Here is a 23,462-nt window from a genome sequence, read left to right as displayed (position 1 = left end):
AGATGAAATAAAAGTCTACTGTATTTATATAGAAGATAGATGGTATAATCATTTATCTATGGTGTATATAAATTATCTACATCATCATTTTGGTATTAATTGTTGTATCCAAATTTTATATGCTTTTCCATATTAAATATCTAGATATTGTAGAGTTTACATTTAGACACATCATATAAATCTTGATGTAATATTATCTAAATGAACAGCATTTGAATATTTGTATCTGGATGTCGCGCTTGGATACAAAAATGAATAGAGCTTCCTCTAATATTTCTTTTCCATAATGCGGTCTTATGTTAATTTATTTCTTACTAAAATTGTTAAACCATAATGACATTTGTTAACCAATAAAATGGTAACTAAAGAAGTTTAACTTCCTAATGATTTAACTAATGGACAAGTGATTCATGTTGTAGAAGGCTTTTCACCTTGCTGTTGTTAAGTCACTGGCGAACCGGAGATGTCAAGAGGAGAAAAGCATATGGAGAAGATGGAAAGGAGAAAGATGTTAGAGAGAGGCAAAAGAGAGGACAAGAGAAGCTGGGGTGGCGAAGAAGCAGTGCCGTCTCTTGGCCATGGCTACCTTGGCATTTGCCATGGATCCATAGGTCTGTAAAAAAATTTAGTGTTATTTTAAAAACCCATTTTAATCTGTTAATTTATGATAAAGGCCCAAAAATTAATTAAACCTAATTAGTTAACCTAATTTATAAAACAACAAAAAGTCTGTACTCTCACCTTTAAAATTTTCCCGTTGACAAAAGAAAAAAAAAACTCTAGAACCGAAGCGGTGACCATTAGGCGTTAACAACACAAATCACAAACCAAAAATCATATTCTATTCATCGATCTGTTAGTGGAATCCCTTTCCATAGAGGTATGTTTAATCAATTATATTTGTGTCTTAGTTTATTGTTTCAGATTTTTATTTTATTACTATTTCTAAACCCAAACTTTTATGCAGTTCTAAAATTTTCTTTGGTGGGTCTCGTTAAATGTTTGGGCACATCAAATCCAGGTGACTTTGTTCTTTTATTTTAAAAAGAGATGGTGTGTGGAAATGATCAGAGAAAAAAAAAACATGATGAACAATTCGTAGAATCCCAAAGAGGAGCTTTAGATAAACTTATTAAGAAAAAAAACACAAATAGTGAGAGTTTTAGAGCATAAACTAATGTTGAATCTCATGAAAAAGAGTCAAATCCCTCTATTGAGAATATTGACACTGATGAGCCACCAATTCTTCCTTTTGATATCTATGATCCTAGAAATTGGAATAATCTTGATAGTAAAACAAAAGATTTGTTGATTAAAAAAAACCAAAAAGAGACATGAATCTTGAATTTCCTATTGATGAAAAAACAAAAAGACATTTTGCATATAGGCATTATTTTAGAAAGTTGTGTAATGGGAAGACAGTTGATAGAAAATGGTTAATTTACTCAAAACATGTTGATAAAGTTTATTGTTTCCGTTGCAAGTTGTTTAAATCTCATGGAAAAATAAATTTATTAGCAAATGAAGGATTAAGAGATTGGAAACGTATTGGTGATAGACTAAAAGGTCATGGAAAAAAGTGAGGAGCATATGGCTAATATGAGAACTTGGAATGAATTCAAAGTTAGATTGCAAAGTAATTTGACTATCGATAAAGAATTTCAGTAAGAGATTGCAAAAGAAAAAGAACGTTGGAGACAAGTTTTATATAGAATAATTGCTGTTGTGAAATGTCTTCCAAAAAGAAATTTAGCATTTCGAGGATCAAATGGGAAACTTTATCAAGATAGTAATGGTAATTTTCTAGGAATGATTGAGATGTTTGCTGAATTTGATGTGATTATACAGGATCATATAAGACACATCCAAACTCATGAGGTACATCACCACTATCTTGGTCATAACATTCAAAACGAGCTAATTTCTCTTCTCGCATATAAGGTCAGATTTTTTATCACAAGTGTTATTAAAGAAGCAAAATATTTTTCTGTTATCCTTGATTGTACACCAGACGTGAGTCATCAAGAGCAAATGAGTATAATTGTACGATGTGTGAATACGTCAAATAAAAATATTAGAATAGAAGAGTATTTCTTAGAGTTTCTTAAGGTGGATAATACATCGGGACTAGGCCTCTTTAATGAATTACAAAGTGCTCTTAAGTCCCTTGATCTTGATATTAAAAATGTAAAGGGACAAGGTTATGATAATGGTTCTAATATGAAAGGAAAACACCAAGGAGTTCAAAAACAATTGTTTGAAATTAATTCAAAAGCATTGTTTATGCCATGTGCTTGTCATAGCTTGAATCTTGTTGTTAGTGACATGGCACATTCTTGCGTGAAAGCTGTCTTTTTTTTTTGGGATTGTGCAACGGAAACAATAATCTTGTTGTTGTGGATATGGCAATTACTTCTTTGAATGATAGATTTGAGCAAATGAGAACATTTGAAAATGTTTTTGGTTTTTTATATAATTCGGTGAAGCTTAAGTCACTTGATGCTATTGAATTAAAAAAAAACTGCACCAATTTTTATAGAACATTCTCTCATGGTGATTTATCAGATGTCGATTTGGATGATTTTTTCTCTGAGTTAAGAATGTTGCAGATGAATTTATCTGATGAAGCAAAGACACCGATTCAGGTTCTTGAGTTGGTAAAATATATGGGTTGTTATCCAAATGTTGATATTGCTTACCGGATTTTACTAACAACACATGTAATAGTTGCATCAGCTGAAAGAAGTTTTTCTAAGCTAAAATTGTTAAAAAATTAGATCATCAATGTCTCAAGAAAGGTTGAACGGTTTATCTATTTTATGCATTGAAAAAGAAATTTTGGAGAGTATGAATTTTGAATTAATTATCAATGATTTTGCATCAACTAAAGCTAGTAAAAAACATTTCATGTGATTGTTTTTTCATCTTTTAAAGAATTGATTCTTTTTTTTTCAGGTCTTAGAGCTTCTTTCCGTTCAAGTTAAAGAAAATGCAATGAAGAAAAAATATAAAAGATATTTTTAAAAGGATCCATATTTCGTGTTTCGCCTAGGGTCATTATATTGGTTAAGACGGCACTGCAAAAAAGACCAGTACAGCAAGCTTGCCGTCGATCTCCTCCACCAGAACAGAGATCAGATGTTGGCGGCGCAAGGGTTAAAAGGTATTTGGGGGAGAGACTCTAGAGAAAAAAATTTCTATCTCTGTCTCTCTTTCTCTTGTTTTCTGAAACATAGATTGCCCAAAGTGAACCAATGATACAGCACAACACTATCGTTCACACTTTACATTAGTTGTCAGAGATGTACTACTACCACTAATCCAATTATCACAAACGTTTTGACTTCTTAAAGGAAAAGGTACTGGTGTAGCTCTTCCTCAGCTAAGTCGTTTTGTATATATCAGAATACAAAGATAAAAAATAACTTGTTAGTATGAATTCAAACTCAAATGCAATTTAGGACAATCCAGTATATATCATATGTATATTTCTCAAACATATATCATATATAGTTTAAGAAAAAAAAATAATTAAAAGCAAATTACAAGTGAAACTGTGCAAGTCCGAATGAAGCAACAAGATTACTAAAAGCATGTGAAAATACAAAGAGAAGACACAATAAACTCAACATGGCTGGTTTTCAAACAAGCCTTGATTATTCTGACAACAAAATCACTCAAACTTAACTATAACTCTTCACACTTACTCTCACATAACGATACTCATAACTAAATATATTTAGGTTTAGCTCTTCCTTAGCTTAGGTTCACCCCCTTTCATATCCTTCATCTAAGGATACGCGATGATAACACAGTGAACATCATCAATGTCCGTAAACTTCATATCTAGCAAAACCAGCTTCGTTAAGAACAAAGTCCCACTTTTTCAGAGTTCGTTCTTTGCCTGTGGTTGTGTGAGCCATCATCGCTATATCAAGCATCAATCTGACATACTCTTAACTTTTTATCTCTTTCTTCCACCATCATCGTCTTTTTCTTGTCTCTAATTATAGATTCCACTATAAACACTTTTCCAATATTTGCTTCTTTGCAATTCTTCAATATTTTAATGCAATCTTCGTCTCCCCAATCGTGTAACACCCACTATCATCATTTTCCAAATATTACTTAAATTAAAATTTAGACCACGTATTTGATAAACAAACTAATATCATGCTTTGAAATATGAACGAAGCTTTGTAGTATTTATATTAACAAAAAATAATATATATATAACGGAACATATAATTTGAAGGAAAACCTGTTTTATTTTATTTTCACAAAATAGTCACGAAGAAAATAATCAAAATAATTTTTATTAAAAAACAAAATATATTTTTACTTTAGGGTTAATTAATCTAGACATAGGGTTTATAGCTAAAGGTGGAGTTTTGGGGATAAAATTTTAAATTTAAAAAAATAAATATTAAAAGTTTTAATATTAAAAGAAATTATTTTGGTTATCTTTTAGAGGTTAAATTTGTGACAAAATAAAAAATTTAATATTAAAAGAAATTATTTTGGTCATTTTAATCAGTGGTTAAAGGTATGATTTCGCGTCCATAAAAAAATGAGAGTAAATCAGAGTAATACTATAAATAATTAACGATTTAAGATGGTCTAATTCAGATGAAAAATATAGTGAACGATTTAAGATGGTCTAATTCAGCTTAGTTTTATGCTGGAAAATTGAATTTTCTTTTGTTTTTTCTGTTTCTTCACCTTTTCGTTATTTTAGAAAAAATGAGAGTAAATCAGAGTAATACTATAAATTATTAACTTTTTCATTTACTTCTTCCATTTTTTGCTTACTCTAAGCTACTCTAATTTTATTACCAGCCACACCGGATATGTAAGAAAATATCAGCTAAAATATCTGCACATCATCAAATTATAAAGAGAGGCTTATTGTAAGAGGGTGGGGGTGTGTGATCTGCGTAAGCTCGTCGCCGGACGAGAGTTGATTCGTCGGTCCGACAAGAAAGTGGGGGCGTGTGATATGCCTCATTATGAATGGGCTTTTGGGATGCTTAGGCCATGCACAACAATGGTATCTCAGTGCGTTTCTCAACATAAAAGTAATGACAATAAATGAATAGTAAAGAAAGAGAATGAAGAACACTTCTTGGTAAGACCAGCATTAACGCTGATCCTTAGTGGAGTTTTATGGTAAAAAAGTGATTTAAATAAAAGGAAAAGAAAATAAAACAGGAGTTATCTACTTTATTAAAACAGAAGTACAAAATAGAAATACCCCTTAGTTTTACCACTTATTTACATTAGAATGCCATTGAGATATTTATTGAACCTATATTTAAGCATGTTTGTCTTTTCCTAATTTAAATCATAGATTTAAGCATTTAATATCTTTTCAAAATTTAAATAATAGATTTCCTTTATCAAATCATAACCAAAATAAATTTTCTAATATATTTCGTATTAGCATACTCAATATTTTTAATATTTATAAGTAATAAATAATAAAATAAAAAATCACACATCATAATCAATTTATATAACATATAAATAAAATATAAAATAGTTTATTCAGATATTAGTATAATGCTTTCATAATATAAGTCCAATTAGTTATAAATATTGGATTTGTTTATATGATACATTGTGATATAATAGACGATTAAAATCACAAAATATAATTATTCAAAGTAATAAATAAAATTGTTATGTTTAAAAATGTTATATTAGCAATTATGTAATATATTTTAATTTACATATATATATTATACCATTAGTACAAAAAAAAAATTAAAGTGAAAGCAAATATTTATACGGTCACGGGTCAAGCTCTAGAAATAAATAACAACAGTAAGATTATTTTTCTTTAACAAATTTCTTTTAATTTAAATTATAGTTCCAAATATGTTTATATATTTTATGTATTTATAAATTTATTTTCTTTGTCTTTAAGGAAGCTTAGATTTTGAAATTGGAAAAAAATATGACCGCCTCTATATTATTTTAGTTACGAAATTTAAAATTTATATCAGAATATTTTATTAAACTTTTAATTTTTATTTTTTATTATAACTGCAAAGATTAATTTTCAATATGAATTTATGTTTCAATATTACAAATACGTCATTTAATATAAACAAAAAAAACTAAAAATATATAATAAATACCCGCCCGGTCGGGCGGGTCAAGGTCTAGTCTATCTTATTAAAACTCAAGTACAAAATTGGATTGTTTGGAGACTTGAATAGGACTTTTAAAAATTTGGAGTGTTTGGAAACATGGATTGCAGTCTTTTAAAAAAAAATATTTTTGTTTGAAAACAAGGATAGTAGTATTAAGAAAAAAAAGTAATGGACTTATGTTTTTTTTTAAAATTGAAAGTTATCTAGGCCACTTTTAAAATATACCAAAATGGGTCAATCTAATTCCCTAAAATTTTTTTTTCTAAACTAACCATAAAACAAAATTTAAACTTTATATACATATTTCAAATCAAAATAATAATTCAAATTTGATTTATATCAAAAATTGATTCAAAAATATACATATATTCAAAAATGGATTTTTACTAAACTATTTTTCAATAACCATTATAAAAAAATATTGTCAATATATATAAGAAAAATATAATACAAAGCCCAATTTGAAATACCAACTCAAATTATGGTTTTCATATTTCATATTAAGTTTTAAAAATATAATATATGTAATTATTTATATGATGGTATGTATAAAATACTATTAATTATATGATTACTTATATGATGGTACATATAAAATACGATTAATTATATGATGATAAAATACGATATATAATAATGACTAGGGATGGGCTTTTGGATACCCATACGGGTTTAGTTCTGATCGGTTTGTATTTTGAGTTTTCGGGGTCAAAGATTTCAGCCTTATTAGAATGTTTCTAAATTTTGGTTTGAGTTCGATTTGGATCTTTGCGGGTTTGGTTTGGGTTTGGATAACTAATTTAAATTATTTTTAAAGTCTTAAATCATTATATATTTTAAATTTCTCAAAATGTATAAATAAAATAATATATTACGTATAAATTTGAATAACATATGTCATAATACTTAAGCTTAACATATCAATTGGCTTGATTTAAAATTTTGGATACGAAATCAATAATTATTTTAAGTATTTTTGGTGATTTGAGTATACTTTAACTATTTCAGATATTTACTTTTGACTATCTATATATATTTTCAAGTATTTAAACCAATTTAAAAGTATCATTTTTGATGTTTTATATACGTTAAATCTAAAAATAATTAATATATATAAGTATATAAATCTATTTTTAGATAAATTTGGATACCCAAATACTTCGGTTCGGATCAGATTCGGTTCTCTAAATAACAAAATTTTGAATAATTAGAATATTTAATCAATTTATGTTTGGGTTTGGTACTATATCTTTGGATCGGTATCGGTTATGTTCCTCGGATTCATTTTTCCAAATCCTAATAATTACATGAAAAACAAATATCAACATATTTTTCAAAATATACACCCGCGCGCCTGCGCGGGTCAAAATCTAGTCGATCCTTAATTAGAGAGTTTGGTTACCGATTATAAGTGGAGTTTTATACACACGTGTCGCCATTCTGTGTTATTTTTTTTTTTAATTTTCTTTCTTTCGTTCTTTCTTCTCTCCTCTCACTTCTTGTCTTCTCGTGTTCTCCGTCCAAAGAAAGTCGAAACCGACGATTAATCCAAACCCACCACCGATCTTCCACACAGATCCTCCACACCGATCCTCCACACTGATCCTCCGTCTCGCGTTCGTTTTCGTCTTCTCCTCTTCTCCGTGACGGAGGAGGATCGAAACCCATCACGAAGACGACGATTCTCTCGCTCTTCATGGTGTCTCCTCCGTCTTCTCCGTCTTCTCCGTCTTCTCCACCGATCGAAACCCATCACCAAGGACAACGCTTCTTTTGTTCCGTCACAAGAAGGTTCCAATCCCACCACAGACGACATCTCTCTCTCTGTCCTGAAGCCGCCTCCTCCGTCGCTTCCCGTGTTCTCCGGCAGAAGAACGATGCAAACCCACCACGGACGACGACTGTCTCGGTCCTCACGGCGTCTCCTCCGACGAGTGTCTCGGTCCTCACTGAGATCGCTTCCCAAGTAATTAACTTTCTCACTTCATTCATCTTAATTACTGTTATAAAGATTATTTAGCTAGCTTAAGCATCAAGTCGTGGCTATGTTTTTTAGCTTAGGCTCTGTATTTAAGTTTATCTCATATCAGTGGTTAGCAATAACATAAGTGAGTGTGTTGAAGTTGGATCATGGTCTAAGTTCATTGCGTTGCTCATTTTGACAGGGTTGAGGCGATGTGAACAGGTTTACACATCCAGTTCTTGCATTAACCAAACACAACTTGAGATTGTCGTTGAGGTTAGTGTGCAAAACTTGTCATTTTCTTCCTATTTGCATATTTGCTTTCGCCGGGTAGTAGTTAGTTTAATCAATGGTTGTGATGAATGCTGGTTAGTGAAACTTCAAGTTGTGATGAATGTTTCTGATAGTAGTTAGCTTAATGAATGCTATTTTTTTAAAATGCTTCTGATAGTTGTTAGTTTAATGAATGCTTGTTAGGGATAGGTAATAAATAAGTTAGATATGTGTCTGCTCAGCTTTACTCTTCTCAAAGAGTAAAGACAATGAAAAGAACCGTAACCACATCCAACATCCTTCTCTTTATTTCTTCTTTCTCGCTTAACTCTTTTCATCTATAAAAGCAGGAATTGTTTTTCTCTTCCTTTTCACCATCCGACATCCTTCTCTTTACTTCTTCTTTCTCATTTTTCTCTTTTCATCTATAAAACCGGGAATATTTTTTCTCTTCGTTCTCACTTGTTTGACATATTAATATGGATTCTACTAATCCATATAGTCATACCTCCAATTTCGTGGACCTTTTGAACTGTCAACAAGATTGTAACCTTCCTGAACCCTTTCCTTATGAATGCGGTTCACAAATCCCTGTGTTCAGTACTCAAGCAACTGAAACTTCAAGCTTCTGTGAAGAGTCACGTTCAGAGCGCAAAGAAAGAAAAAAATGGCCTCCTTCTGATGATCTAGTGCTCATTAGCGCCTGGTTAAACACCAGCAAGGATGCTGTCATCAGCAATGAGCAAAAATCAAGTACTTTCTGGGGTCGCATTGCTGCTTACTATGCAGCTAGTCCAAAGGTGGCAGTAGGTGATAAGCCAGAACCTCTTCAGTGTAAGCAAAGGTGGCAGAAGCTGAATGATCTTGTTTGCAAGTTCTGTGGATCATATGCGGCAGCAACAAGACAGAAAACTAGTGGTCAGAGTGAGAGTGATGTTGTGAAACTGGCACACTCTATCTTTTTCAATGATCACAAGATTAAGTATAACCTCCACCATGCTTGGGAGGAGCTCCGCTATGACCAGAAATGGTGTGAGCATGCTAATAGTAAGGTTGGTGGAAGCGCTAAGAAGAGAAAGTGCGACGATGGAGCAGAAACATCAAGCTCTCAAGCAACTATCAATCTAGATGAGGAACCGACCAAACGTCCAGCTGGGGTGAAGGCTTCGAAAGCAGCTTCTGCAAAGAAACCAGTAGTAGATACTGAGGCTGAGTTAAAGTTTCTGGCCATGTGCTCTATTAAAGAGAAAGACTTGGTCCTGAAAGAGAGAGTTTCGAAAATGACTCTGCTTAACAGCCTCATTTCAAAAACAGACCCACTTTCTGAAATAGAAGAAGCAGTAAAGACTAAGCTTCTTACAGAGATGCTGGGTAACTAGGTGTATGTGTCATGTTCTGTTCCTGTTCTTGTGTGATATGTTTAAATCGAGTGTATGTGTCATGTTCTGTTCCTGTGCTTCTGTGATATGTTTAAATCAAATGTATGTTCTGTTCCTGTTATATGTAATGTTTTCAAGTTTAAGTGTTGTATGTTTAAATCGAATGTATGTTCTGTGCCTTTCTTGTGTAAAGTTTTTGTTGTATGTTTATGTGATATGTATCTTATTGCCTTTCTTCCCGTGTGCAGAGAGAAAGAAGTCAGGAGACATAATGCAAGCTGTATGTGAGAGGACAAGACAAAAAAAGTCAGGAGACAGAGTTTTGTATGTTTGTATGCAAGTTGAAGTCACAGAGTTTTGTATGTTTCTGTCACGAGTTTTGTGCGTTTTGTGTCACGAGTGTATGGTTAACAAGTGTATGTGTCACGAGTGTTGGTTGTGTAACTCTTCTCTCTTACTCTATATAAAACATTGCAATGCATTTCATTATTTTCACTCTACTCTCATCATCACATTCCTTCCGTTCTTATCATAATCACGAACTCTCATCATCACATTTTTTCTGTTCTTATCATAATCACAAAAACGTTACACTCTACTCTCATCATCACATTTCATTGTTTTTTTTCTCTTGTCTTACATTGATCACCAAAAAAATAAAGTTTTTCCTCATCCTTCAAGTTATAAAGTCTTCTCTTCGACCACAAATTTTTCACGTTCACAAAAAAAAAAGAAAAAAAAATCTATGGCTTCTTCTTCACATAACATTTCTGAGGGAGTAGATGATTTTGATCAATATTTTGATCAATATTGCGATCAATATTTTGATCAATATTTTGATCAAACGTTCGAGGATATGTGCATAAATCATGGTGATCAAGAAGATACAAGGAAAAAAAGAAAAAAACGAGTCCACATCGAAAGAAATCGTGAAGAAGGCAATGTGCGTTTATGGAATGATTATTTCAGTGAAACTCCAACATATCCTCAAAATCTATTCCGACGACGATTTAGAATGAACAAGCCATTGTTCACGCGTATTGTTGATCGACTCTTCAATGAAGTTGAATTCTTTCGACAAAAAAATGATGCTCTCGGAAGGTCTAGTCTCTCTCCACTTCAAAAGTGTACAGCAGCCATTCGTGTCTTGGCATATGGTACTGCGGCTGATGCTGTTGACGAATACCTCCGACTCGGTGAAACTACTACTCGGTCATGTGTCGAACATTTTGTGGAAGGAATAATTTATTTATTCGGCGATGAGTACCTACGAAAACCAACACCGGCTGATCTTCAACGTCTACTTCAAGTTGGTGAGTTCCGTGGATTTCCCGGGATGGTAGGAAGCATCGATTGTATGCATTGGGAGTGCAAGAATTGTCCCACCGCTTGGAAAGGACAATATACACGTGGTTCGGGAAAACCCACAATTGTTTTAGAGGCGGTTGCTTCGTATGATCTATGGATATGGCATGCGTTTTCCGGACCTCCAGGTACCTTAAATGATATCAATGTTCTTGAACGCTCACCTGTTTTTGATGACATAATAAAAGGTCAAGCTCCGCAAGTCACTTTCTCTGTCAATGGAAGCGAGTATAATTTGGCTTACTATCTCACCGACGGTATTTATCCGAAATGGGCAACTTTTATCCAATCTATTCCAATGCCACAAGGGCCGAAATCGGTTTTATTTGCTCAACATCAAGAAGCTGTCCGAAAAGATGTCGAGCGTGCTTTTGGAGTCTTGCAAGCTCGTTTTGCCATTGTTAAAAATCCCGCGCTTTTTTGGGATAAAGCCAAAATTGGGAAGATTATGAGAGCATGTATCAGACTCCATAATATGATCGTCGAAGACGAGCGAGATAGATATACCCTACTTAATGTTTCAGAGTTCCAAGCAGGAGAAGACACCGGAAGTTCACATGTCGATCTCGATTATTCTACAGATATGCCTACAAATATCGCCAATATGTTGGGTGTTCGAACCAGAATTCGTGATAGACAAATGCATCAACAACTCAAAGCTGATTTAGTTGAACATTTATGGAGTAAATTTGGACTTGACGACGACAACAACTGAGTTTGGAATATGTTTTTCAAATTATTCTCGCTTATTTTTGTAATCCTGTTTTTTTTTAATTTTAAAATGTATGTTTAAAATGTTCTATTTTATTAAGTTTTATTTAATAAAAAAAATTTATCTTTCAGAAAAAAAATTAAAAACCCCTAACTAAGAAACTACCATTGGAGCACACATTTCTAATAGTTTTTTAGCTAAAGTTTTTAAGTAAAAAAGTACAATCAATTAATTAAAAAAACATTAAGAAACTCTCTTGGGGTTGTAGGGTTAAAGTTGCTCTAAGGAGATTTTTAAAAATCTAGAAGAAGTTTTCCTTCCATTTGTTTTCATTCTATTGGTTAAATTCTATTTGATTTTAAAATTTAATTAAAAATTTATATTATACTAATTTTTATTGGTTAGATGATTATATGGGAAGAATCCTACCACTAATGATGCTCTTATGAATCTTCAAAAAATAAAAAATAAATATTATCAAGCGATCATGTAAATGAACCAAAGGATATAGCACAACACCATCGTTCACACTTTTAGTTTTGAGAGATATACCACTCGTCCAATTATCAGGCATGCCATTTATCACAAATGTTTGGACTTTTCTCAAAGGAAACGGTTTTGGTTTAGCTCTTCCTCAGCTAGGATTCAACACTTCCATATCATCCATCTATTAATTGAAGAAAAAAAGTAACTAAAAGCAAGTTACAAGTGCAAGTCCGTAGGCCAACGAGAATATTAGAAATATATGAAAATACAAAAGAGCAAGCAAAATAAACACAACATGGCTGCTACAGTGGTACTGAAACAAGCCTTAATTATTCTGACACAGCACAAGCATTCACATGTAACAGAAACTCATCACACTTACCAACACGATAATCATTTCACGAATGAAATTTTGGTTTAGCTCGTCCCCAGCTTGGATTCAACCCTCTCATATCCTCCATTTAAGACCGATACGCGATGATAACACACTGAACATCATCGATGTCTCTAACTTCATATCGAGCAAAGCCAGCTTCGTTAAGAACAAAGTCCCACTCTTTCAAAGTCCTTTCTTTGCCTGTGCTTGTGTGAGCCATCATCACCATGTCAAGCATCAATCTGACATGCTCTAACTTTTCATCTCTTTCTTCCACTATCATCGTCTTTTTATTCTCTCTAATTACAGATTCCACTATAAACACTTTTCCGATATTTGCTGGGACCGCTTCTTTGCAATTCTTCAATATCTTTATGCAATCTTTGTCTCCCCAATCATGTAATACCCACTATCATCATTTTCCATATTTAACGTATATTAGACCACGTATTAGATATACTAATTATTTGTGACAACAAAAAGAAATACTAACTAATATCATGCTTTAAAATATAATTGAAGCATTGGAGTATTTATATTAATAAATATATTTTTAAAGGGCTCTCGTATAAAGATATAATTTGGGAAAGAAAGTTCTGTCAAAATAATTTTAGAGATGTACATTAGATAGCCCAATTTCCAATAGACACATATGTACACAGAAACATGTTTCATCGACACTTGAGCCTTCTTCCAATGGATTCTTGATCTCTGTTTTGACAGATCAGCGCTATCCTATGATTTCTAGATCCTCTCTGATACATACTCCTTTTGTTTTTTTTTTATATAAATCGTTTTACAGCTATGTACATAGATTAAAAAAACTATTAATAGTTTATATTTTCTAAACAAAAACATCATTAATTATTTACCTAACTATAATTCAACCAATAGAAAAATAAAAGATATATTACCATTGGCCATACAACATTAATTATTAATAAATTGTACATAGAAAATCAAAAACGACATATAATTTAGAACAAAAATTTTTCTCTAAAACGACTTATATTAAAAAACAGAGGGAGTATATGACTATAGTAATCTGGTTATAGATATATGGTCTACAATAGGGTGTACTATGTTACTAGGTGTTTTGCCCGCACATGCGGGCATAATGTTCTTATAGATATTTATCTGTTTATAACTATTAAATCAAAACCAACATAAGAAATTATTAATTATGCTTTTTAAAAGATAAAAAATTAAAATTTTTATTTTATAGTAAAAAATATTATTTCAGATAAAAACACAGCATATTTAAGAATTGTCTTATGGTTTAAAAATATATTTTATTTTTGAGAATTTTATTATATTTATTATAGTCAATTATCAAATATAACATATAAATAAAAATTATTAAAATATATTCATTAGTTTTTATCAAAAAATATAGGTGCTTATTGTTGTGTTAAATTTTAAAAACATTCACATATATTTTAGAAAATATATTTATTTGATTAGCATTTAATTATAAAATCTAACTATAAATTTTATAATAATATATTATTTTTAGATAACAACATAATATATCTAAGAATTATCTTATGTTTTAAAACATGTTTTATTTTTGAAATGTTATTATATTTATTTATAGTCAATTATCTAATATAAATATAATAGTATTAATAGAAATTCTTTTTAATTATTTATATTCTAGATAATAATTATTATTATTAATTTTAATCAATTTTTTAATCAGATTGATTTGAAATTCGTTTTTATCTTTTGACTAATTTATATAATTATTCATTAAAGATATAAACGATATTAACCGCTCTAACTTTTAACGTATTTATTTATAGTCAATTATCTAATATAAATATAATAGTATTAATATAAATTCTTTTTAATTATTTATATTCTAGATAATAATTATTATTAATTTTAATCAATTTTTTAATCAGATTGATTTGAAATTCGTTTTTATCTTTTGACTAATTTATATAATTATTCATTAAGGGTATAAACGATATTAACCGCTCTAACTTTTAACGTGAGAGCTCCGTTCCAAAAATTTACTTCGCAAATAATAGTATAGATTATCACCCTTCAATTTGTCAATAAATAACGCTATAAGATTATTATACTATTATTCTTTTTTTCTTTTTTTTGAAAAAAACACTAACTATTCGCTCACTAATATTTCTCTATCATTCTTTTCTTACTAGTAATACTAGGTGTTTTACCCGCGATGCGGGCTTAAACATTTTCATAAATTTTGAAAAATTATTTCTACACTATATTCATTATAATAAAATAAATCTTAAAATAACTTAATATTATATTTTTAATTATATAATTTAAGAAAAAATATTTGATTAATATTTAATTATGTAATTTGTGTTTTTAACTTTTTATTAAAATAATTTTTCAGATAACAATACAATATATATATATATATAGAGAAATTATCTCTTTTTTAATTATATTTTTAGATTTTGGATAATTCAATATTCTATTTTTAATTATATAATTAAGAATTTTATTTGATTAATATTTATTATATAATTCATGTTTTTAACTTTTTACTAAAAGACTTTTTCAGATAACAATACAATATATACATAAATTATCTCTTTTTTAAATTATATTTTCAGATTTTGGATAATTCTTACTATTATTAATTTTAATCAATTATCTAATCAAATAAATTAAAATTTCGTTCATTTTTTTAATTTAGTTATACATTTTATTTGATTAATATTTAGTTATATAATTCATGTTTTTAAATTTTTACTAAAAGACGTTTTCAGATAACAATACAATATATACATAAATTATCTCTCTTTTTAAATTATATTTTCAGATTTTGGATAATTCTTACTATTATTAATTTTAATCAATTATCTAATCAAATAAATTAAAATTTCATTTTTATTTTTTACTTTAGTTATACATTTTATTTATTAAGGATATAAAAGTTATTAACCACTCTAACTTTTAACGTGAGAGCTTGATTCCAAAAATTTACTTCGCAAATAATAGTATAGATTTTTCATTTATTACATATAATAAAATATTGGCATGAAATTTTATAACATATATCATGTTATTATTTCTGATACCACGCGATATATATATATGCAGAAAATGACGCGATATATATATATATATATATATATATATATATATATATATATATATATATATATATATATATATAAAATATGCAGAAAATATATTTTAGTTTACGAATTTTAAACAGATATTTTGACTACCTTGAAAAAGGTATTTGCTTTTCAAAAGGATGTCTCTTCGGAGTATTGGTTAGTAATATCTGGGAAAAGAGTGGCATGGTTGCTTTAATTATTTGACACTGGATAGTGGTCGCCATCAATTGACTGGGAAGTTTGGTATCATATCATATTATCATGTCCCAAAGTATTCTTGTTTTTTTTTTTGGAAGATGGTAGAAAATAAATGGATTCTAATAAATTTAAATATTTAACCTGTTCAATTTTTTTGTTCGACGAACCAGAATTTTCCATCTGTAGAAATCGAAAAAAAGTTTTGGTCTTTTTTTTCTAGAAGTGGGTTGTAAGATCATCTTTAACGCAGGGATGTTGCAGGGTTCTTAACTAAATTTTTAGCTTAAAAAGTTAAAATTAATCAAAAAGCAGGAGAGAGAGCAAAGATAAGTTTTTGTTTTAAGTTTTTTAGATATTATGAAAAAAAAATCCTACAGCTGTCAGTAAACTAAAATATTAAGTGCTCAGAAAAAATTAAACATAAAAATACAAATAAAATAATAATAATTTTGTTTTTTAAGATACTATCATGGTATACAACCGTTAAAGGTGCTCTAAGATTATCTATATACTAATCAAATAAATAGCAAAGCCTGTAATCCATTATATATTAAAAGAGAAGCATTATAACATATTTTTGTAGCCACATGTTATCATCACAATCATTCTTAGAATTTTTAGAAAAATATGTTGGTCCATATAAATATATAGTAAGCTTTTTATTAAACTAACCATAAATTAATCATAAACTAGATAGTAACCCGCCCTTTTCAAGGGCGGAAATTATTTAAACAAATCTTTCTAATTGTTACCGAGATTAGAATATATAAATTATTTATAAAAAATCCATAGTTTTTTATATATATAGTTTTGTTTATAATATTGTTTGTGGATATAATATATACAGTTTCTTTTTTAAATTCCAACATCCCATATATATAAATGTTAATATGTTTGAGATCCAAAATTTATAAGCAAATTATTTAAACAAACCTTTTTAACTGTTACTGAGATTACAATAGGGCAATTGTCAATAATAGCATCTTTTGAAGTTTATGTCTCAAAAATAGCACTATTAGGAGAAAGTCACAAAAATGACATTCATTAAAGGGTAAAATATCCCTAATACCCTTGGTTTAAAATTAAATAAACAAACAAAAATAAATAAAATAAAAATTAAAAAAATGAAAAAAAGATTTTCTTTTTTTTTTAGTTTCAGATTATATGTTTTCAGATTCGAAATTTTTACAATTTTTTTTTTTCGAATTTTTTTTTTTTTTTTCAAATTTTCTTTTTATAATTTAAAAATACTTTTTAAAACTGTTTTTAAAATTTTTATTTTTTATTTTAATATTTTTTTTTATAAAATTTTAAACCCTAATTCCAAAACCCCACCCCCTAACTCTAAACCCTAAGGTTTAGATTAATTAACCCAAGGGGTATAAATGTATATTTACCTCTTTAATGAAACCTATTTTTGTGACTTTGAACCTTGAGTGCTACTTTGTGAACATAAACTTGGTTTGGTGCTATCCTAGTCTTTTTCTCATTACAATATTACATTTAAAAAAAAATATTTCCACAATAGGGTTTTTATATATTTTTTAATTATAATATTTTTTGTGGATATATTATATACTATGTTTTATTATTTAAATTTCAACGTCCATAATATTAGTTTTAGTTGGTTAAGACCTATAATCGTATTTTCCAATTATTTGCAAAGCAACACAATAACGTGTCCTGCAAAATATTTTCTGTTTTCAAAAATAAATGAATAAGGAAAATATGTTTTTAACATAATTAAGTTGTTAGATCTTTTTTTACTTAGACGAAAAGCTAGTTTAGATTTGATCAAATCTATTATGATGTGGTGGCAAGATATTATAACTGATGGTTCGAAAATAAGAATATTTAGTTTGCAGAACACGTTATTGTATACTTGATCAGAAACTTGAGAATATAAATCTATTGTAACAAATTATATATATACTTTGAGGATAAGTTATATTTTCAAAACAATTTAAAAATATATTTAAATATATGGATATAGTAATCTACTATACTATATGTTATACATTAGTTCTTCTATAGTTCTATGGTAAGTGTAGATTTTTTTTTTTGAGAAAAAAAAATCTAATGGAAAAACAGATATAATCTATATATAAGATTAAAGTTTATATGGTTGACAATATTATGTCATAATGCGAATGCAAATAAATTTTAAAAACTTGCAGGTGTAATGTATGTTTAGATTTCGTGATTCAAGTTATGAAATGAAGCGAAGTAAAGGTGAGAAGAAAAAGATCAAAGAAGATGATGAAAATCAGGATTACATACACCCACTGAAGTGGATAACAGGCTCTATCTGTGTATAGTGGTCGGAGGTAATAATGGTGGAACATAGGAAGAGGAGAAGATGACGACGCTAGAGATGACCTAGTGCTGGATAGATTTTAATATTAATCCAATGATTAAGGTTTGTTTAATGTAAATATATCGGTCATCAAATAAATATATATAAAACATGCTACATTTTGTCACAACATTGTTCAATAGGCCCAAACTTAAAACATGCCAAGGTAATTTCAAATAGGACTCTATTTTAATAGATTAGATGTTCTTCATTGTTTCCTTCAATAAAAACCACGAAATTATCTAATGTGGCTAAAATATATATGACAATTAATGATTTTAAATAATAAAGAATTGATAAAAAATCAGTCTATTCTCTATCATTTTTAATTCATTTTAAAATAAATTGAAAAACCACATTAACTATATAATAAAAACTTAGATTTTTTCGTATATGTTATATTTTGAATTTTAAAAAATAAATATAAATGACTAAAGTTGTTAAAAATCTCACACTGAAATTTTTGTGATCCATAATTTAAATTTGTGTTATAACAAGATACAAATGATTACGAAATTATATAAGTAAGAAGTCTCATTTAATAAATATTATATATATGCATATTAATATTTTTTAAAATAAATTATATACCATATAAAATACATATGTATTTAATTTTGAATTTGATTTGAAATTTTTTGATAAACATTTTGAACAATTATTGACAACTTAATATTTAGATTTTAAACTTTGCATTGAATGTTTTTAAAATTATAAATTATTAAAACTATTAAACATCCCATAAATTTTTTATTTTTATCATTGATTTAAAATTTTTGTTATAAAGAAATACAAACGATCAAAAATAATATGAGTATAAAATATTTTTTAACAGATGTCAATATTAAAAATGTACTATATATCTATGTTAATATCATTTAAAATTAATTTTATAACATATAAAATAGAAAAAAGTGTTTGTCTGGATAAATAAAATTTATTTAATTATTTGTACCAATTTATTTATATACGTAATAGTCACTAAATTTTTAATTATTTAATATATATTTATTATTTTATAATATGTAAAAAATATATAATACTTAAAAATAATTTATATATAATATATATTCCGCGCAAGGCGAAGATCTTAACCTAGTTCACTTTTTATTGTATGAGAACTAATACTTCTCTCCATGCATGTATTTTAAGTCTGTAAAATATTTAACAAAAAGTCTCTTTAATTCTACAATAGATATACGAATCTAATAAATTAAAATAACGTATATTAATGGAACAAGTATATTAAAGCAAACAGACAATCCAATTACACTCGAAACAATAGAATGCAAACACAAAGGTTATATATACAAAACAAAAACAAATCATAACTTTAAGCAAAGAAAAAACAAAAAAAACAAATCATAACTAATTTATAGCTTAATTAGTACTCGAGTTATTGCAAAGTGAAAAGAATAACTATATTTCGAACAACAGGATACTTAAAAGATTGTTAATTTTAACATTTAATCGTTTTTTATGTTGTGTAAATTGATTTTGAGCACTAAGTGAGAGTTGTGAGAAAAGGAAAAATAAAAGCACTGAAATGTAATAGTTAACCAAAAGCGCATAGATTATGTGAATGAATTTAACCTTGATGAAGACGGCGTCACACTTTGGAATAGAATCAAACATATCGCCTCCAACATTTTCAACACCATCCAAGACTTGAGCAACGTCGATAACATGAGGAAGATCAAAGTTAAATCCTTTGATCCAAGGAAACTCCTTCACCAATATTCCCACCGCCTCTCCGTTACCACCTCCTACATCCACCACCGTAGCCACGCCGTCAAACAAGTCGTGACAAGCTCGGGCAACACGTGGTACCACGCGTCTTGTGTCACAAGCCATGGCCTCATTGATCATCTCGCTAAAGCACGGATTATCCTCTGCTAAAGCCCACACGTCCTTATTGTGCACAGCATCAAACGGCGGTGGATGTGAACCGTTGACCGGAGAAGAGACAACTGAGCTCAGTCTTAACCACGGAGCTAGCATCTCGTGACTTGTCTCGAAGAGAACAAAAGGAGCTAGCGATTTGCCGTCACGTTTTGTGATCATCATGCGGCGAGAGAGTGGCGTGTTAGTGTAGCCTGTGGTTAGACCATCTTTTATGGGGACTTCTTTGAAGATTCCTTGGTGGACAAGAAACCTCATTATACGGCGGAGATGTGATGGAGAGGCAGAGACTGTAGAGGAGAGCTCAGCTAGTGTCATGGGCTGTGAGGAAGGATGGTTTTCAATGGCTTCTGGAATCTTAAGATCGATGGCACATTTTGCAGCTGCTATATCTGCAAACCCAAAGACATATCTCCATATGTCTAGAGAAGCTTTGGCTTCTTCATCTACTAAGTTTCTTTTACATTCTTCCATTTTGTTTTTAACTCTCTTTTGTATTTTTTTAAAGACTGATGATTTGGGGTTTCAGTGCTTAGGCCATCTCCAAAGGAACTGCAAAACACTATTTTGTGTAATTTTTACATCAAATTATCTCCAATGGAACTGCAAAAATCACACTATTTTAGTGTAACACTAAAATTTGACACCAAATTTGGTGTGACACTATTCACCACACTAAAACACTATTCATCCCACTAAAACACTATTCACTTCTTTTATTACTATAACATACAATTAAATAAATGATAAATAAAAAATTTAATACATATAATATTATAAAATAGTTTTAGTGTGGAGTTTAGTGTTATGGTTGGAGAAGATTTTTGTTTTAGTGTTGAAATTACACTAAAATAATGTGGTTTTGACACTAAAATGGTGTTAGTGGTTGGAGATGCTCTTAGGGTTTTTTTATAGTGTGTATAAAACGAGGGCACACTAGTACTTTTATCATGTACAGACACACAACAGTATTTTCGGGACCAGGAAAGGAACCCACGTGTTTCACGTGGATTTAATGTTCTCGGTCAGTATTGCACTAAAAACTTTATTGATTCATTTTCTTTTAACGAGGATGGAAGATCTGACCACTTGTTAATTTATTTCGTTAGTTAATCACTGGTGTTTGCCGACTATTATTAGATTGAATCTTCTGTCTTTCAGTCTTTGTTTGGATTTTTGTTAATAAACTGTGAATCCGTGATGTTAAATAAGTATCCCTTGATGAAAAATATTTGTTTTGTTTTTGTTTGTGTGTGGAACTCCTATCAAAATTTATAAAGACTTTTAATCTCAAGTAAGTTTGGAAGAAAGAAAAGATATAGACATGATAATTTAGCAAAAAAATAAAGATATAGACATGATTGATTGTCAAAATTTTGGAGTTATAGATAATTTAGTTATAATTCTAATAAAATCCGCCTTTTAATAATTTGAGGTTATACAAATTTTTTACAAAAATTAGAAATTAAAATTCAGTGCTTTATATGTAGATAATGATACTAGTCGATACAAAAGGAATCAGCAACCTTTAGTGGGTTACTTAGTCTACGTATAAGTATAACTAATGACATAACGCTAATGATCATGTTTATATTGCCTAAATGAGGCTTCAACCTCGCAACACATCTTCCTACCAATATACCCAGCAAACCCTGCTCAAGGCCTGTCAGCCAATTGAAAACATATCAGTGTAGCTGCCAAATATGGCCGTCGTGATTATATATAAATTCAAGGGCTAATTTTGTTTTTGTTTTTTGAACTAAGGGCTTTCAATTTAAAACTTAAACTATTACAAGATAAGATTGGAAATATTCTTATAGTTTGGAAAAGCTGGAATGAAACAAGTTTCATGTATGAGTGAATCTCAAACCAATGAAACAACAAAGGCTGAGACTTAATAAACCATTAATAGTATTTTACCAAAAAAAAAAAAACCATTAATAGTAAGAAAGACACTAGTTAATGATAGGAGCCACGGCCTCGTCGGCCACGGTTTCCTCTCCCTCGGACTGTCTTCTATTCCATGTTTTGGTACTTGATGGGAGGCTTTGACTCTCTCCCACCTCTAGTCAAGCTGAACGAGTTTGAAAATTCAATTTCAGCTTCATCCACTTCTTCTAACACTGTAAAACGAGAAGGACTCGCAAAGGCACAATGATTAGTTGTCGTGGTTAAAGGATCAATAACAGAGAACTCTAGGACCTTGTTCTTGATAGTACTTGATGGAGATGTTTCCATAATCTGTGAATCAGTGGGAGTAGACTGTGCATCTACTAATGTGGAGAAAGGAGAAACTGAGTTAAGGGCTGAATTGAATGACAAGAAGGAGCAAGGGCTGAATTGAATGAATTCTATTGAAATCACATGCATGTACATCGACCAAATCTATAATTCTAATGCAAGTTGATTTATGAAAATTCCTTTAGTCATTTCAAAATTTATCGCATGTCAATTTTCTTTTGTCCTATATTCAGTAAAATAAATTATAAGCAAAACATATTATTAGATACCAATTTGTTTTGGTCTTTACAAAATTATGCTGTAAAAGTTATGTGAGCAAATCGAATTTGATTCCATTGGTGCTATTTTCATCAAAATATTAAGGGCTGTTTATTAGAGATTGCGCTTAAGCATGTTCAGTTTCCTTCATTATAATTTACTGTAATTATGCTAAGCCTGATATCACTGACACAACTTGTGTGAGATTTTCTAAAAAAGAATGTTTTGCCGTGTTTACTTTCACTAAATAAATGCGTACCTAATTAAACCACTGATTAATTAAGAATATAGTTAACAATTTGCCATCAGATATTTGACGTTTTGTAACCAGATATTCCATCCGTTCCAATATAGATGATGTTTTAAAATAATTATTTTATTTCAATTTACATGAAATTTTAAGATTTTTAGATTAACTTTAATTTTATTGGAAATTATTCAACCAATTATATTTTACAGTTTTTTATAATTGGTTAACTTATTTTAAAATTATATCTTAGAATATTCTTTTAGAAAAAAATGTAATTTTCTTAATCTTAGTGCAATAAGGTAAAACATCAAATATTATGAAATTATAAAAACAGAAGGAGTATATTATTTATGGTTTTATATTGCATGACGATTTAAACAATCGAAGCATTGTATCTGGTTTCGATCCCTGAGTAAATATGTGAAAGACTCG

General features: G+C 29.4%; 2 protein-coding genes and 2 long non-coding RNA genes across 5 annotated transcripts; 3 read left to right on the top strand and 1 right to left on the bottom strand.

The window, feature by feature from the left end:
- Positions 1-570: 570 nt before the first annotated feature.
- On the top strand, positions 571-2,958 carry LOC117127261. The gene is made up of 2 exons (XR_004450184.1): positions 571-2,255; positions 2,634-2,958. It is a non-coding gene; the product is annotated as an uncharacterized LOC117127261 (long non-coding RNA).
- Positions 2,959-3,869: 911 nt separating this feature from the next.
- On the bottom strand, positions 3,870-22,183 carry LOC103834365 (acetylserotonin O-methyltransferase). Of its 2 annotated transcripts, none has more exons than XM_033277041.1 (2): positions 19,973-22,183; positions 3,870-4,104 (listed from the first exon to the last, which is right to left on the bottom strand). In XM_033277041.1, the coding sequence occupies exons 1-2, from the start codon at positions 20,753-20,755 to the stop codon at positions 3,934-3,936; spliced, it is 954 nt and encodes a 317-aa protein (XP_033132932.1). In that variant the 5' UTR covers positions 20,756-22,183; the 3' UTR covers positions 3,870-3,933. The 2 variants fall into 2 exon arrangements, with proteins under 2 accessions (XP_033132932.1, XP_009108679.1); XM_009110431.2 differs by lacking the exon at positions 3,870-4,104 and adding an exon at positions 12,535-13,121 and having other exon boundaries at positions 19,973-20,822.
- On the top strand, positions 7,857-11,937 carry LOC103834520. The gene is made up of 5 exons (XR_004450182.1): positions 7,857-7,868; positions 8,032-8,124; positions 8,324-8,397; positions 10,022-11,217; positions 11,681-11,937. It is a non-coding gene; the product is annotated as an uncharacterized LOC103834520 (long non-coding RNA).
- Positions 8,406-9,947, top strand: LOC103834521 (glutathione S-transferase T3-like). Its single transcript, XM_033277044.1, has 2 exons — positions 8,406-8,804; positions 8,856-9,947. Exon 2 carries the CDS (start codon positions 8,874-8,876, stop codon positions 9,771-9,773), a length of 900 nt encoding a protein of 299 aa, XP_033132935.1. The 5' UTR covers positions 8,406-8,804; positions 8,856-8,873; the 3' UTR covers positions 9,774-9,947.
- Positions 22,184-23,462: the final 1,279 nt, after the last annotated feature.

The sequence above is a fragment of the Brassica rapa genome, chromosome A08 (genome assembly GCF_000309985.2).
Source record: "Brassica rapa cultivar Chiifu-401-42 chromosome A08, CAAS_Brap_v3.01, whole genome shotgun sequence".
NCBI lineage: Eukaryota > Viridiplantae > Streptophyta > Magnoliopsida > Brassicales > Brassicaceae > Brassica > Brassica rapa.
Note: the sequence above shows the minus strand (reverse complement) of the source record. Positions and strands in the feature narration are given on the sequence as shown.